At 44.8% G+C, this 17,586-nt stretch overlaps 1 protein-coding gene across 1 annotated transcript in view; it reads right to left on the bottom strand.

Moving 5' to 3' along the window:
- Positions 1–4,157: 4,157 nt before the first annotated feature.
- Positions 4,158–17,586, bottom strand: part of denr (density-regulated protein) — a 30,902-nt gene continuing 17,473 nt past the window's right edge. Inside the window, exons 5-8 of the mRNA XM_078227054.1 lie at positions 13,566–13,643; positions 11,754–11,870; positions 11,304–11,443; positions 4,158–4,460 (exon numbers count right to left, since the gene is read on the bottom strand). Of these exons, the coding sequence (XP_078083180.1) occupies positions 4,416–4,460; positions 11,304–11,443; positions 11,754–11,870; positions 13,566–13,643 (380 nt within the window). The 3' untranslated portion in view covers positions 4,158–4,415. The remainder of the gene's footprint in view (positions 4,461–11,303; positions 11,444–11,753; positions 11,871–13,565; positions 13,644–17,586) is intronic.

Genomic DNA, 17,586 nt, shown 5'->3' with positions numbered 1-17,586 from the left:
ACAGACACGGGGAGAATGTGCAGACTCCGCACAGACAATGACCCAAGCCGGGAATCGAACCCGGGTCCCTGACATTGTGAGGCAGCACTGTGCCACTGTGTCACCCATTAAGATCTGTAACGAAGTCTAGGGTGGAATTGTGGTGCAATGGGTCGTGTCCCTGCCTCTGGGCCAGAAGCTTGGCGTTCAGGTTCCATTCCAGGAATTGATGGCCAAGGAAGGAGTGTTCGTAATGCAGCCAATCAGGTTGAGTGTCGACCTGCAAAATTCCTCCAATGGCAAGTGGTAAGAGTGAGATTTTCTTGGCCAGTCATGTGATGGAAAGAATGTTGGAGCCCTTACCATCACTATTCATAGCTCCAGTCTGCAAAATGGATAGCCTGTAGCCACAGCAACTTGGATTTGCTGAGTGAAACTACCAACACCCTACCAACAAAATCTATAATATCTTTGAGCACTGTTGTACGTATTTTAATGTATTACTAGTGGATCTCCTTTCCACTTCCCATAGTAAAAGGGGACAATGTTAATGATCATACCAGTTAATGCATTATTCTACGATTAAAGTGCATCTATTTGTCCCTTTAATGTTTGCACTCCCTCTACCACTGATGTACAATGGTAGCAGTGTTTACCATCTAAAAGATACACTGCAGCCACTCACCAAGACTCCTTCGGCAGCACCTTCCAAACCTACGACTGCTACCACCTCGAAGGACAAGGGCAGCAAATACATAGGAACACCACCACCTGCAAATGCCCCTCCAAGTCACTCATCATCTTGACTCAGAAATATATTGCTAGGTCAAAGCCCTGGAATTCTCTTCCTCTCAGCACAGTGGGTGTGTCTACACCACATAGACTTCTGTGGTTCAAAAAGGCAGCTCGCCACCATCTCGGGACAATAGAGGTGGGCAATAAATGCTGACCTTAAATGAATAAGGTCAGCATTTATTGCCCACCTCTATTGAGCCCATTATGGGTCAGAAGGACTCCCTTTTTATTGGGAGTGAATCTTTAAAAGGTGGTCAATAGAATGCAATTAAATGGGTTGCTTTGTTGTTGATCATGTTGAGCTTCTTGAGTGCTGTTGGAGCTGCACTCATCCAGACAGGTGGAGAGCATTTCATTGTATTTATTAATTTGATTGTATTCTTCTAAGATGTGATTGAGATGGTGGATGAAGAAAGTCCAGTATTGGGTGTTTTTGTGACCCTTAGATTGCCGGACAACAGCAAGGAGTCTCATTCCTTGCCACATCATGCTGTCAGCATCTATCCTTGTTTTTCCCCAGCCATTCTTTCCTACACAAACCTGAGGAACTTGATGGAAACATTCTGATGAAAGGTCTTCTCTCTCCACAGATACTGCCTGACCTGCTCAGAGTTTCCAGCATTTCTGTTTCTTTTGTAAAATGCGTCTTAATTGCACTGGGCTTGTAATTATACTTCTCTCACAATCCTTCCTGCTATGATCAAATGCCTGCGTTTTAAAACCCTATATGTGATTTAACCTAAGAACCTCTTTAGCTTCATATTATTCAACTGGATAATTTATTTAATAATCTACCCATGCCTATCCTTACAGTGAAACATTTATGAAATCCACTCTCTCCAATACTATCAACATCATTCAGGGGAAATTTGTTAGTTTGGCCATGTTACATCAGAGTCCTGGCTGTTATAATATTTAAGGACCTGCCAGAGGGAACAGTGGAACCAATCACCTTTCGAGGCAGGGAAAGAGGCAGCCATGATGTGCGGGTTAGGTTGATTGGCTATGTTAAATTGCCTCTTAGTTTCAAGGGAATTAGCAGGGTAAATATGTGGGGTTGTGGGAACAGGGTGAGATTGTGGTCGGTGCTGACATGATGGGCCGAATGGCCTCCTTCTGCACTGTAGGGATTATATATTATATATGATGATGGGTTGGCACTGGCTAGAGATTGGCAGGTTCACCACCAACGAGCCAGAGAGTGTGTATAGATGGGTCTTTTTCTAAATGGAGGTCGGTCACCAGTGGTGTGCCCCAGGGATCTGTTCTGGGACTCTTGCTGTTTGTCATTTTCATAAATGACCTGGATGAGGAAGTGGAGGGATGGGTTGGTAAGTTTGCCGACGACACGAAGGTTGGTGGGGTTGTGGATAGTCTGGAGGGATGTCAGAAGTTACAGAGGGACATAGATAGGATGCAAGACTGGGCGGAGAAGTGGCAGATGGACTTCAACCCAGATAAATGCGTAGTGGTCCATTTTGGCAGGTCAAATGGGATGAAGGAGTACAATATAAAGGGAAAGACTCTTAGTACTGTAGAGGATCAGAAGGACCTTGGGGTCTGGGTCCATAGGACTCTAAAATTGGCCCTGCAGGTGCAGGAGGTGGTTAAGAAGGCGTATGGTGTGCTGGCCTTTATCAATCGAGGAATTGAGTTTAGGAGTCCAGGGATAATGATGCAGCTATACTGTGCTCAGTTCTGGTAGCCTCATTACAGGAAGGATGTGGAAAAGATTGAAAGGGTGCAGAGGAGATTTACAAGGATGTTGCCTGGATTGGGTGGTATGCCTTATGAGGATAGGCTGAGGGAGCTCGGTCTTTTCTCCTTGGAGCGATGTAGGATGAGAGGAGACCTAATAGAGGTATATAAGATGTTGAGAAGCATAGATCGGGTGGACTCTCAGAGGCTTTTTCCCAGGGTGGAAATGGCTGCTTCGAGAGGACACAGGTTTAAGGTACAGGGGAGATGTTAGGGGGAAGTCTTTCACTCAGAGGGTGGTGGGCGAGTGGAATCGGCTGCCGTCAGTGGTGGTGGAGGCAAACTCAATAGCGTCTTTTAAGAGACTCCTGGATGAGTACATGGGACTTAATAGGATGGAGGGTTATAGGTAGGCCTAAAAGGTAGGGATATGTTCGGCACAACTTGTGGGGCCGAAGGGCCTGTTTTGAGCTATAGTTTTTCTATGTTTCTAGATGAAGCAGGTGCACCTGTCTCCACGTGTCAGCCAGTCAGTCAGCACAACTCGACCCGGCTTTCTAGGACTTCACTCTTCCACCAGTCCAGAGCCCCTACTTGACTGTTACTTCAGTAACTACAATCATTATTTGGTCTTCGGGACGGCTGCAGCAGTCCTGGCTATGGCATGAAGAACACGGCCAGGGCCAATAACGTGGGGTCTCACCATCATGGCAGGCAGCAGTCACATCCGGCCAGGTCATTTCATTGTGACTCTGGACATGCAAACCTTCAACCACTCCCTCCCCCCCCCCCCCCCCCCCCCAAAAATAGGCGATACGGCTTTTCAGACTATGGCAAACCCTGGACTTTGCAGGCTTTACTCAAAGGGAAATAATAAAAAATATGTGCCAGCTGAAAAGAATGGGCAGCATTGTGCTTGCATCGAAACACCAGCGGAGACTAAAGCAAAAACCCACCAAGAGGCCTCCTAGGAGAGCAGAATGTATGTCAGACTGTCAGAAATTGACGGTTCTTTGTGGCTTCTGTGCCATTGCTTCTGGTGTGAAATATCTTCCTTCTTCCAGAAATGCCATAACCCCTACAGGCTGGGGTGACAGAAACTGACCAATTTTTGCCTTTGCCATAATATCAATCTTTAGCACCTTAGGTAACAGTTTAAGATTATTCTTTGTGGGTTAATGCATTTGATTGGCCTTACTCAAGCATTTCCAACTACCAGTTCACTCTTTTATAAATGGTTCTCGGTGAAAGACCAATTAAACTCCCACAGTACAATAATTCTACCGAAAGGGTTAATGCATCCATATGACAATTGCACATATGTACAAAATGGGTAGCAGTGGTTAGCACTGCTGCCTCACAGTGCCAGGGACCCGGGTTCAATTCCCGGCTTAGGTGACTGTCTGTGCGGAGTCTGCACGTTCTCTGTGGGTTTCCTCCCGCAGTCCAAAAGACGTGCTGTTTAGGTGCATAGACTATGCTCCATTCCCCCTCAGTGTATCTGAAAGGCGCCGGAGTGTGGCGACTAGGGGATTTTCACAGTAATTTCATTGCAGTGTTAATGTAAGCCCACTTGTGACACTGATAAATAAACTTTAATAAACCTTAAATTCACATCCTTGTGTTGTCTGGTAGGTGTGGCAGATCCACAATGTGTTGAATATAAAAACTCAGGTGAAAACAAATCACAAATATAATGATCCACAAGAGATCAAAACAGATATTTTATTAAACTAGGGATCTCTTTAGTGCACACAATGTTTTTTCTTAAAACATAATCCAGAAATTTCACAGGAGCTTTGGCAACCAAAGTACAAGAAAATAGCCTCAAATCCATTGAGGATGTTTCACTAGAGAGGGTGTCTGTAATAAAAAGCCTTTTTATTGTTTGGCCAAATTTATTTTGCCAGTTGAATTGAACAATAAAAGTGCAGTCTACTAGTTCACTTCTTCACTTCTCCGAGATCTTCAATGGAGTCATCATCCACCTGCAAGAATAGTTGCAACTATTTAAGGTACAAGGAAATTGATTAAGTAACAGCTCTATAGTCAGTTTTGCTTCAGGTAGGGAAGCCATATAACCAACAAAAAAATGTTCTGCAAGCTTTAATGTTATCAGGTATCCTTAACGACTGCTATTAATTCAATTGATGAGAGTTATTATGACTGAGAACAAATTTGATGAACCAAGACAACAAAATCACTTTCAATCCTTACACCAGCAGGTTTTCTGTGGTGCTCTCTTGTTATAATAAAACCTAAGCTTCATCCCTTACAATGAATTTTAAACTGGGTATAATGCTGAGTTTTGCCTCTGTGCCCACGTCTTTGACCAAGATCCCCTCTAAACCTTGTTCTTTCTCCCTTCTTCAGAATTTTGTTCCATCTGGACATTTTGCTCCAACGAGACTTCTTACATAGAATATAAGAGCAGGGAGGACTGGAGTTGTTTTCTTTTTCACAAAGAGACTGAGGTATGATAAAGTTGTACAAAAATATGAGGGGCTGAGATAACGTGGATAAAGAATTAGTTCTCTAAGCAGAGACCAGCAATCAGGAACAGCAATTGATAGAAGGAAGAGAGAGGAGTTGAGAAGATTTTGTTCACCCAGAGGGTGGTGTTGGTCTAGAATACCCAGCCTGAAAGGATTGGAGAGGTGGAAACACACATCACATTTAATAAAAGCACGATGGGTTCAAAGGTGTCATTCAGTGATATAAATTTTCTGCTTCAATTTTTATCTGATGCTAAACTGTCTGCAATTCCTGTTATTGTTCCTTTCATTAGTTACACCCATGTACCACACCCTTAATTCCGTGAAAAACTATTCTAATCTCCCTGCCCTGTTTCTCCGACAGATGTAATACACAGTGAAGAATTACCTCAGTCAGACAAAGTAAATGGATTCATTAAACTTTGATTGTGCTCGACTGCCACTTGGAATGATTTCCCTCAGACTCTGTTAAAGAGCTTTAATTACTTACCATTAATGACCCGATCCCACCCCATCATCCCTTACAGCTATCCGAGCATCCAGCAATGCCAGCAAATTACAGTATGTACCCTCACTCAATCTAAAGCTCTGAATAGTGACATTGTGTTCCTGGCCACAGGTTACGTACATGCCAATCAATGATCATGTACAGAATGCTAATGTCTCACAGGAGAGCCTTGCTCTAATTGCTTTGAAACCCTGTTGCTTTTGGACCGAGAAGCCGCTCTGCCAAGACTGTCTTGAACTCTGCAGTCAACAAAAAACCCACATTACAAAAAACTCAACATGCAGGCAACATCCACTTGTCAAAATGAAGTTTGGGACTGAGAACTTTAGGACCCTCATGGATAACTCCAGACCTGTAACAGTAACAGGCTGAGCACAGTACCCTCACCACTCTTGACATTGCAGAGAGAATGGGGATGAGGGAGTTTGGTGTGATAGCCGGGTCAGATCGGGTTGGAGGTGTAATCATAGAATCCCTACAGTGCCAAAAGAGGTCATTCAGCCCATTGAGTCTGCACCGACCACAATCCCACCCAGGCCCTATCCCAGTAACCCCACATATTTATCCTGCTAGTCTACCAGACACTTAACGGGCAATTTAACACCTAATCCACGCATCTTTGGACTCGTGAGGTTGGTTCTGGTGCTCCGGGAAATTAAGCTGGTTAATCTCCAAATTAAGCAAAATATTAACCATCATAATAATTCCAGGGTAATAATGCAGGTATGTCCCGTGTATATAGCCCATGTCTCCAATACTGAGCCTAGTGTCATTGGAAACTTTAATGAAGGGTCCTGTATAGGGCCAGAGAGAGAAATCTTGGACCTGGTGTTTCTCCTGTTTCTGGACCCTTTATCCCTCCCCCCCCGTCCTCTCGCCCCTGTTAACACCCTTTCTCAATGATGCATTCAAAAATAAGCAGCTTTAAAAAATTGCCTGTAGGGAACTTTGTTGCCACTGGGCACTGTCACATAAATATGAATAATATATATACAGTAAATGGCAGAACCCTTAAGAGTATTGATAGGCAAAGGGATCTGGGTATACAGGTACACAGGTCACTGAAAGTGGCAATGCAGGTGGAGAAGGTAGTCAAGAAGGCATACGGCATGCTTGTGTTCATCGGCCGGGGTATTGAGTTTAAAAATTGGCAAGTCATGTTGCCGCTTTATAGAACCTTAGTTAGGCCGCACTTGGAATATAGTGTTCAATTCTGGTTGCCACACTACCAGAAAGATGTGGAGGCTTTGGAGAAGGTACAGAAAAGATTTACCAGGATGTTGCCTGGTATGGAGGGCATTAGCTATGAGGAGAGGTTGGAGAAACTTGGTTTGTACTCACGAGCGACGGAGGTTGAGGGGAGACCTGATAGAAGTCTACAAGATTATGAGAGGCATGGACAGAGTGGATAGTCAGAAGCTTTTTCCCAGGGTGGAAGAGTCAATTACTAGGGGGCACAGGTTTAAGGTGCGAGGGGCAAATTTTAAAAGAGATGTACGAGGCAGATGTTTTACACAGAGAGTAGTGGGTGCCTGGAACACGTTGCCGGGGGAGGTAGTGGAAGCGGGTACGGTAGTGACTTTTAAGGGGCGTCTTGACAAGTACATGAATGAATTCATAGAATCCTACAGTGCAGAAAGAGGCCATTCGGCCCATCGAGTCTGCACCAACCACAGTCCCACCCAGGCCCTATCCCCATATATCCCTCTAATCCCACTAATCCCTCTAACCTATGCATCCCGGGACACTAAGGGCAATTTAGAATGGCCAATCAACCTAGCCCGCACATCTTTGGACTGTGGGAGGAAACCGGAGCACCCGGAGGAAACCCACGCAGACACAGGGAGAATGTGCAAACTCCACACAGACAGTGACCCAAGCTGGGATTCGAACCCAGGTCCCTGGAGCTGTGAAGCAGCAGTGCTAACCACTGTGCTACCGTGCCGTCCGGTACGGTGGGAATGAGATGGGAATAGAGGGATATGGTCCCCGGAAGCGTAGGGGGTTTTAGTTAAGATGGGCAGCATGGTCAGTGCAGGCTTGGAGGGCCGAAGGGCCTGTTCCTGTGCTGTAATTTTCTTTGTTCTCAGCCTCTCTTGATCTTTTCACTGGGGACTGCCCACGTGACATAGACCATCTCTATTGTTCTACTCCCCTCACTCAGTCTAACCTGTCTCTCTCTCAACTAGCAGCACTTTGTTCTCTCAGGTTCAAGCCTGATATTGTACTTTAAATTGCTAATAAGTACATGCTGCGGTTGTTTGATGAACAGACCTGAACCTGAACACTAATTCTCCTCCTACTTCCCCTTGCACCACAGCCCCACCATCAAACATGAAACCATCATTTCTCAGACCGTTATCTCCTATGGCGAGAGATGTCACCCCCTCACACCCCAGCCCACAAAGCTTCCAACCTGAACAGCCTGCTTCTACCTCCTTCTCAAGACCCACAAACAGCACTGCCCTGCATCTGCTTTTCCCGTGGATGTCTTTCTACATCTCCAGCCCCCACCAGGACAGCCTGTGGTCCTTCTGCTGCTTCCTTGAACCAGTCCCCATCCATTACCACCTTCCTCCACTTGGCTGAACTTGTTTCTACATCAAGCAATTTCTTCTTTGACTGCTCTTAATTCCTCCAAATAAGTCCATTAAAACCCATATGGTCCTCAGCCATGCCTGTCCTTTCGTGGGATATGTGAAATATTATCTACTCCCATTTTTCAGGATCTCCTTCCTCAATTTTTGTCCCAGTACGTTGATGACTAATCAGCGCAGCTTCTAACTCTCACCAAAGCCTGAACAAATTCACCAACCTTGCTTCCAATTTCCAATATGCTCTCAGCTTTAGGGAGCCCATCTCCTACTATTCTCCTCTATTCCTCCACTTCTGTATACTGACTGTTAATTAATAACTATTACAAGTCTAACGATAAACAGCACCCTTGATTACACTTTCTTCCACCCTGCTCCTTGAGGAAACTATTTCATTCTCCCAATCTCAGTCTCCTATACAATTCCAGCATCCGCAGTACTTTTGCTTTTCAACAACATATTTCTGCTGCTGAAGGATAGCAACGTACAGTTAAATACAGAAATGCTGAAAATACTCAGCAGGTTTTTAAAATGTTATTTTTCACAGGCTGTGAACATTATTGGATGAGCAAGTATTTATTACCCATCCCTAATTGCCATCGAGAATGGTTAATTTTTCTCAACTAACTTTTCCCAGTTTTGGTGAAAGGTCACAGACCATAGAATAGAAACCCTACAGTGCAGAAAGAGGCCATTGGGCCCATCGAGCCTGCACCGACCACAATCCCACCCAGGCCCTACTCCCATATCCCTACACATTTTACCCACTAATCCCTCCAACCTACGCATGTCAGGACACAAAGGGGCAACTTTAGCATGGCCAATCAACCTAACCCGCACATCTTTGGACTGTGGGAGGAAACCCACGCAGACACGAGGAGAATGTGCAGACTCCACACAGACAGTGACCCAAGCCGGGAATCGAACCCAGGTCCCTGGAGCTGTGAAGCAGCAGTGCTAACCACTGTGCTGCCCCTGAAATTTCAGACCTGAAATTTAACTCTGTGGCCGGGATTTTCTGCTCCCGTCTTCTTTGGGCTGGTTCAGCGAAAGGTGCAGAATATCTAGCGAGAAGCCCAAACAGTGTTTCATACCAAATCGTGTGACACGACTGACCTCTCCCCCATCCGTGACAGAGCATTTCCTGGCGTTCAACATTGGGAACATTACTTGAATACATTATCAGGCCACTACACCTGAATCAATCCCCCCCCACAGTAAGAAAGTCCATTCATGTCAGCGGGAGGGCAGAACGGTGTGAAACCCGACTGATCTGCGGTGTGCACCACCTAGAGGAGCTCAGGTGAGTGCATCATTCAGGAGGAAGAGGGTCACGCATGGGCACTGCCCCTGGTACTGCCTGGGCAATGCTGGAGGGTTCCAAGAGAACTACGGTGCACTAGGGCAGCCTTTAAAAATGCGCCTTTATCTTTGGGGGACTAAATGGTTGGTGGGATGTGCTCTGGCGTCATGGGAAGTGCCCCTTCATTTTTTTCAGACTAATTCTGGCACGTTACGGCTGAGAAAGCCACTGTTGTTGTCAGTGGCTGCAACGCTGCTTTTCCCGTCCACTTTGCCAATATCCAAGAAAATCCCGTCCACTTTTGCTCTTCACAGATGCTGCTACGCCTTAGTATTTCCAGTTTTTATTTCAGGTTTTCAGCATCTGCAGTATTTTGCTTTTATATCGTAAATATATCATTTTCAGGACACAACGTATAATTGGTTGGCCTTCTTGGGTCAATTATTTAAGTCTATTTCAGGTCTTTGTGTCTTTCTTTCCTGGAGCTAGAACCTCTTAACTTGGAAAAACAAATTCAATAATTTGTACTGACAAAAATCAATACATTTTCTGTAAATAATTAGCAATTACTTAGTATACACCAAAAGCAGTGTACTGACCTTTTTCCAGAGTGGAAAAAGGTTTTAGCAGCCAATCACCATTTAATTTGAAATTCGCAGTCCTACATTTTATATACTTAGAGTCATAGAGGTTTACAGCATGGAAACAGGCCCTTCGGCCCAACTTGCCCTTGCCGCCCTTTTTAAAAAAAAATCCCCTAAACTAATCCCAATTGCCTGCATTTGGCCCATATCCCTCTATACCCATCGTACCCATGTAACTATCTAGATAAAATTGTACCCGCCTCTACTATTATCTCTGGCAGCTTGTTCCAGACACTCACCACCCTCTGTGTGAAAAATTGCCCCTCTGGACACTTTTGTATCTCTCCCTCTCACCTTAAACCTATGCCCTCTAATTTTAGACTCCCCTACCTTTGGGAAAAGATATTGACTATCTACCTTGTCTATGCCCCTCATTATTTTATAGACCTCCATAAGGTCACCCCTCAGCCTCCTACGCTCCAGAGAAAAAAGTCCCAGTCTATTCAGCCTGTCCTTATAACTCAATCCATCAAGTCCCGGTAGCATCCTAGTAAATCTTTTCTGCACTCTTTCTAGTTTAATAATATCCTTTCTATTAGGGTGACCAGAATTGCTCACAGTATTCCAAGTGTGGCCTTACCAATGTCTTGTACAACTTTAACAAGACGTCCCAACTCCTGTATTCAATGTTCTGACCGATGAAACCAAGCATGCCGAATGCCTTCTTCACCACTCTGTCCACCTGTGACTCCACTTTCAAGGAGCTATGAACATGTACCCCTAGATCTCTTTGTTCTGTAACTCTCCCCAATGCCCTACCATGAACTGAGTAAGTCCTGCCCTGGTTCAATCTACCAAAATGCATCACCTCACATTTGTCTAAATTAAACTCCAAATGCCATTCGTCAGCCCACTGGCCCAATTGATCAAGATCCCGTTGCAATTGGAGATAACTCTCTGCACTGTCCACTATGCCACCAATTTTGGTGTCATCTGCAAACTTACTAACCATTCTCATCCAAATCATTAATATAAATGACAGTGGGCCCAGCACTGATCCCTGAGGCACACCGCTGGTCACAGGCCTCCAGTTTGAAAAACAACTCTCTACAACCACCCTCTGGCTTCTGTCAAGAAGCCAATTTTGTATCCATTTAGATACCTCACCCTTGCTTAGAGTCATTTGGAAAAACAAGCAAAAAAATCTTGCAGATAGTCTTCTAAATTTTTGCCCGAGTAATGCATGCTAAGAAATTCTTCTCCACTTCATACGTTCAGATTGTGCTATTGCAGGCATTAAATTAAAATAGTCAAAAGACATAGGCTGGGGAAGGTATGTAGTCTCACCTCTGGCCATTTCTCTTGAATAACATCCATTATATCATCTGTAACATCACCCTGAATTGTGATTTCATCTTCTCCTGTAACTGATGCTCCACAGGAGAACTTCTGAGCAAAGAATCTCTGTGCTTCTTTTAGCTCTATCTCTGTTAAAACAAAAAGAGATCTGTCAGCACTGATACCAACCAAATCTGTATTCCACATGTAGAACAATACGGCCATGAATGAAGGGTATCCATTTTATATGAGCAGTTAATTCAGCTCTGAGTCAGCTTGTGCTCTCCATATTAATTTTTCACAAGCTACCGCATTCAATGGCTATGAATTGGGGAAAAACAAACTAGTAACTCGAAAAGAATTCTACCCATGGAATATATTAATTCAAATTTTTCATGCTCTCCATAATGCAAGAAAAAAATAATATGACACTAAAATAAAGTAACAGTAAATACTTGCCAAAAGTTGCAAGGCCACATACTCTTGTTACATATTTCTTCTTTGCTCTTGGAATTTTGGCTATTGTAACCTTTTGCGGTGCTGTCTTCTTTTTTTGTTTAATTATACCTCTGCCACCTGAAAAGAAAATTAACATTTATTTAGGACATGTTGGCCAAAATAGGAGACAATTCCTGGGGCTATTCTTGTTTTACATGTATAGGTCATGCATAGTAACTTAACAAGCATACAAGGAAAGTCTTAAACATGTTCCTCAGATGATCAAACATTTGTGGAATTATGTTCCACATCTTCATTTCACATTTAAAAAGTTATATATCTTGTCATGACTTTCATGGGTGAATCACATTGTGCACATCATGGAGCAAATTTTACCATCTCGCCCTGCCACGGGAATTGTAGTGGGCGGGGGGGGGGGGGGGGGGGGGGACATTGAAAGGTCCGTCGACCTTGGGCAAGATTTTCTGGTTTCGGGGCGAGCGAGGCTGAAAAGTCCAGCACCATATGTTAAGCAGGAACATGACACATACAATTATTGTGCGTCTGTTGCTGTGTGGTCTCAAATGTGTTACAAAGAGAAATATCTACAGGCTTGTTGCTGGGGCTTCCATTTATCTAAAGTCGATAGCCTAAGAACAGATATTTGATACAGAGCTTGCTTGCAAGCCTTTCTTATACTTCAATAAGTCCATCCAATGGAGAGTGAGTCCGTACAAGACCAGGAAAGACAGGATCAATTCAGAGTCCGCAGTAAGTTTGCGGATTGGAACTCAGGTTGTGGAGCTACAATAGTCTCAGTGCCTTGGAATGGGGGAGTGAAACTGGTGCAGATTCCCCACTTCTGATTATCATCCTATGGAAATGCTTAAAGTTTGGTTGTTAGGTGACAGCAGGATCGAGTTTACCTTGATGCCTGGCCTTGCATTCAAATAGTCAACATTCACTATTTAGGTTCCAATATGAATAATGGTCACTTTGGTAATTTACTGGAGATAGCCTATCTTTGGAAACACATTTCATTGAGTCAACACCTTCAGGGGAAAAATGATAAGGAGTATGAAATAAATGTGTGGAAACCTGGAACATTTGGTTCAAAATTGTTCTCTAACACACTAGCAGTCGTATTAAACAGGAAACCAAGGCAGCTGCAGAAATAGGTAGTTTTCGCATTTATGTTCGCTTGACAAGTATGTTCAATTTGGAAATAATCAGCTGGTTACTAATTGCACCAGTTAGTGAATGGTGTTTGGGTCACCAAAATTCCCAGGGCTTCTCTGGAAACGTGACTTTCTCAGTTAGGTCGGTGTTACTAAAGTGGAAGAAATGAAAGAAAAGTCTGGACTGCAGGGAGTAGAACCTGAGAGCACCGTTCTGGAAAGTGCAAAGAAGGTTTAATAGGATGAAGGGGCACCTTATGGAATGTGTTAGTTAATCTCCACACATGGAGGAAATTTTAAAAAAAAAATTCTACATATTTCTGGGTGGAGGGTGGCAATTAAATTCAGTAAATGTTTTAAATTACTAACAAGTTCAGGAAAGCGACTTTCTATACCTGGAAGCATGTCACCAGTTTTAAAATGCCCAGCTCCAGAAACCACTATCTGACTCCTACTCACTTACTTCAATGTCACAAACCTTGCAAAAATTCAAGATACTGAGATAGGTACTTAGTTAGTTCAGACTTGCAGATATGCTTGTAAAGGGAAGTGCGCTTTTGCAGCTAAGGAGGACGGTGGAGTGTTAGTCCTAGTCAGTTCCCAGAAATCAAGCTATTCTTAAAATTATGAGAATTTAATAAAAAGACACAGTAACCTCGTCTTTGTTTCTTCTTTTCTTCTTCCTCTCCAGCTGGTGGCTCCCCCCCTCCTGCATCCTGCTGTGGGCATTGATCTGTTTTTTTTATAAAGAAGATTAAAGTCACCTGTTGAATTTCCATTGAAAATGTAGAAAGAGCAGCTAACCAGGAAGAAAACAGATGCAAAATAAAAATAATTTCATGTATAGTTCCCGATTTTCTGTCCCACACCTTGAGGCACGGTTTAGTTGGCCAAGACCGCTCATGCGATCAGCTGTAAATAAAAACAAACGTCAAAATGATTATTTTCATCTAAATGGAAGTAGAAACAATCTTTCAGAAGATTGGGAAGAGCAACTGTTGTAGTTAAAGATTCAAAGTAGACTCTTACAAAAGTTACTGTACCAAAAATGGAAGCCAGAACACTGAATGAGAATGAGGAAGATGTGTTGTAATTTTTTTTAAAATTCATTCGTGGGACATGCGCGTCGCTGGCTGGCCAGCATTTGTTGCCCATCCCTAGTTGCCCTTGAGAAGGTGGTGGTGAGCTGCCTTCTTGAATCGCTGCAGTCTACGTGCTGTGGGTTGACCCACAATGCCGTTAGGGAGGGAATTCCAGGATTTTGACCTAGTGACCGCGAAGGAACAGCGATATATAAGACCATAAGACATAGGAGCGGAAGTAAGGCCATTCGGCCCATCGAGTCCACTCCACCATTCAATCATGGTTGATTTCAACTCCATTTACCCGCTCTCTCCCCATAGCCCAAGTCAGGATGGTGAGTGGCTTGGAGGGGAATTGTAGGTGGTGGTGTTCCCATTTATCTGCTGCCCTTGTCCTTTCAGATGGAAGTGGTCGTGGGTTTGGAAGGTGATGTCTAAGGATCTTTGGTGAATTGCTGCAGTGCATCTTGTAGATAGTACAACTGCTGCTACTGAGTGTCAGTGGTGGAGGGAGTGGATGTTTGTAGATGTGGTGCCAATCAAGCGGGCTGCTTTGTCCTGGATGGTGTCAAGCTTCTTGAGTGTTGTTGGAGCTGTACCCATCCAGGCAAGTGGGGAGTATTCCATCACACTCCTGACTTGTGACTTGTAGATAGACTTTGGGTAGTCAGGAGATGAGTTACTTGCCACAGTATTCCTAGTCTCTGACCTGCTCTTGTAGCCATTGTGTTTATGTGGTGAGTTCGGTTGAGTTTCTGGTCAATGGTAACCCCAAGGATGTTGACAGTGGGGAATTCAGTGATGGTTACACCATTGAATGTCAAGGGGCAGTGGTTAGAGTTTCTCTTATTGGTGATGGTCATTGCCTGACGTTTGTGTGGCGCGAATGTAACTTGCCCATCCCTTAGGCTTGTCAGCCCAAGCCTGGATATTGTCCAGGTCTTGTTGCATTAGAACATGGACTGCTTCAGTGTCTGAGTCGTCGTGAATAGTGCTGAACATTGTGCAATCATCGGTGAACATCCCCACTTCTGACTTTACGATGGAGGGAAGGTCATTGATGAAGCAGCTGAAATTGTTGAGCCTAGGACACTACCTTGAGGGACTCCTGCAGAGATGGCCTGGAGCTGAGATGCCGGACCCTCTACAACCTCAACCATCTTCCTATATGCCAGGTATGACTCCAACCAACGGAGAGTTTGCCCGATACCCATTAATTCCAGTTTGGCTAGGGCTCCTTGATGCCACACTCGGTCGAATGTGGCCTTGATGTCAAGGGCTGTCACTCTCATCTCACTTCTGGAATTCAGCTCTTTTGTCCATGTTTGAACCAAGGCTGTAATGAGGTCAGGAGCTGAGTGACCCTAGCAAAACCCAAACTGGGCGTCACTGAGCAGGTTATTGCTGAGCAGGTGCTGTTTGAGAGCACTGTTGGTGACCCCCTTCCATCACTTTACTGATGATCGAGAGTAGACTGATTGGGTGGTAATGGGCTGAGTTGGATTTGTCCTATTTTTTATGTACAGGACGTTTTTGGGCAATTTTCCACATTATTGGGTAAATGCCAGTGTTGTAACTGTACTGGAAGAGCTTGACTAGGGGAGCGGCAAGTTCTGGCGCACAAGTCTTCAGTACTATTGCCGGAATGTTATCAGAGCCCATTGCCTTTGCAGTATCCAGCGCCTCCAACCGTTTCTTGATATCACGTGGAGTGAATCGAATTGGCTGGAGACTGGCATCTGAGATGCTGGGGACCAGTGGAGGAGGCCGAGATGGATCATCCACTTGGCACTTCTGGCTGAAGATTGCTGTGAATACTTCAGCATTATCTTTTGCACTGATGTGCTGGGCGCCTCCATCATTGAGGATGGGGATATTTGTGGAGCCTCCTCCTCCAGTGAGTTGTTTAATTGTCCACCACCATTTTCGACTGGGTGTGGAAGGACTGCAGAGTTTAGGTCTGATCTGTTGGTTGTGGGATCGCTTAGCTCTATCAATTGCTGTTTTTGCCATTTGGCATGCAAAGAACAAAGAACAATACAGCATAGGAACAGGCCCTTCGGCCCTCCAAGCCTACGCCGCTCATGTGTTCACTAGACCATTCTTTTGTATCCCTCTATTCCCAGTCTGTTCATGTGGTTATGTAGATAAGTCTTAAACGATCCCAGCGTGTCCGCCTCAATCACCTTGCTTGGCAGTGCATTCCAGGCCCCCACCACCCTCTGTGTAAAATACGTCCCCCTGACATCTGTGTTGAACCTTGCCCCCCTCACCTTGAATCCGTGACCCCTTGTGTTCGTCACCTCCGACCTGGGAAAAAGCTTCCCACTGTTCACTCTATCTGTGCCCTTCATAATTGCAAGCTGTCCTGTTTGGTAGCTTCACCAGGTTGATACCTCATTTTTAGGTATGCCTGGTGCTGCTCCTGGCATTGCCCTCCTGCACTCTCCATTGAATCAGGGTTGATCCCCTGGCTTGATGGTAATAGTTGAGTGGGGGATATGCCGGGCCATGAGGTTGCAGCTTGTGCTGGAGTACAATTCCGCTGCTGTTGATGATCACTGGATGCATAAATAAGGAAATCAGACAGATGTTGTCCACAAGGTAGAATATAAGAAATAAAAATGTTGGCATGAATTACTAGGAGGATACCCAGGTTACCGAGGAATCGGTTCATTGGCCATGACTTAGCAGCCACACTAACTATGGCACAAATCCCATAAATGGCCGCTAAATCTCGCGAGAGGACAAATGCGGGATGTGCACTGGTGAGATTTCAGTTTGGGATCTTACTCACCCCCACCTGGGATGATATGGTGAGATTCATGACCAGGGAGGGCGTGAGCCTGATTTGCATACATTATAATATAATTAGCGGGCTTGACACAGCTACTTCGCCCTCAACACATCCCACTCAGCTGACGTGACGTCATACCGGGTAAACCAAGAAAATCAAGGAAAACCAGTCGCGATGATCACGTCGGGGAGGCGCATAGTTAAGTATAGCCCCTGGGTAGTAAGGGATGTGCCTAGGCAGTGCCTATCTGACAGTGCCAGGGCAGGCCCTCTGTGGAGCCTGATGGTGGGATGGGGTGTGCCCAATGCTTGTTGGGAGGAGGGGTGGGGGGGATGCCAGGGGCAGAGGCCCACAGTGTCTGTGGGGGGAGTTTATTTTCTGCACAGTTTAAGGGTACCCTTTGATCTCTGTGAAGCAAGTCTTGCCATTCTAACATGCCCCGCCAGAGTGACGGTGCCAACCATGGCCCCAGATTCTCTGTGCACCAAGTGCCAGAATGTTTGGAGAGAAACTTGGCTGTGCAGCTGGAGAGATGTACACCGGTTTTCAGTCTGAAACTGACACCCTGACAAATTTTGGGATGATTCTGCCCAATGTCTCATGTTGTTATTTTACATGATTGACTTGGCTATAAATAGAAGGGCGTTCGTATTGAAGTCTCCTGAAGGTGCTATGTTTGGGAGCAGAATTATGAGGCAGAATAGAACAAATCACAGACAGGTTAGTGGAATGGACAGATAGGTGACATGTAGATCCATGCAGAGAAATGCAGAGTAACACATTTCTGGAAAATAAGC

Source organism: Mustelus asterias, chromosome 13 (assembly GCF_964213995.1).
Source record: "Mustelus asterias chromosome 13, sMusAst1.hap1.1, whole genome shotgun sequence".
Lineage (NCBI taxonomy): Eukaryota > Metazoa > Chordata > Chondrichthyes > Carcharhiniformes > Triakidae > Mustelus > Mustelus asterias.
The sequence above is the reverse complement of the archived record's forward strand: the minus strand, read 5'-3'. Positions and strand labels throughout refer to the sequence as shown.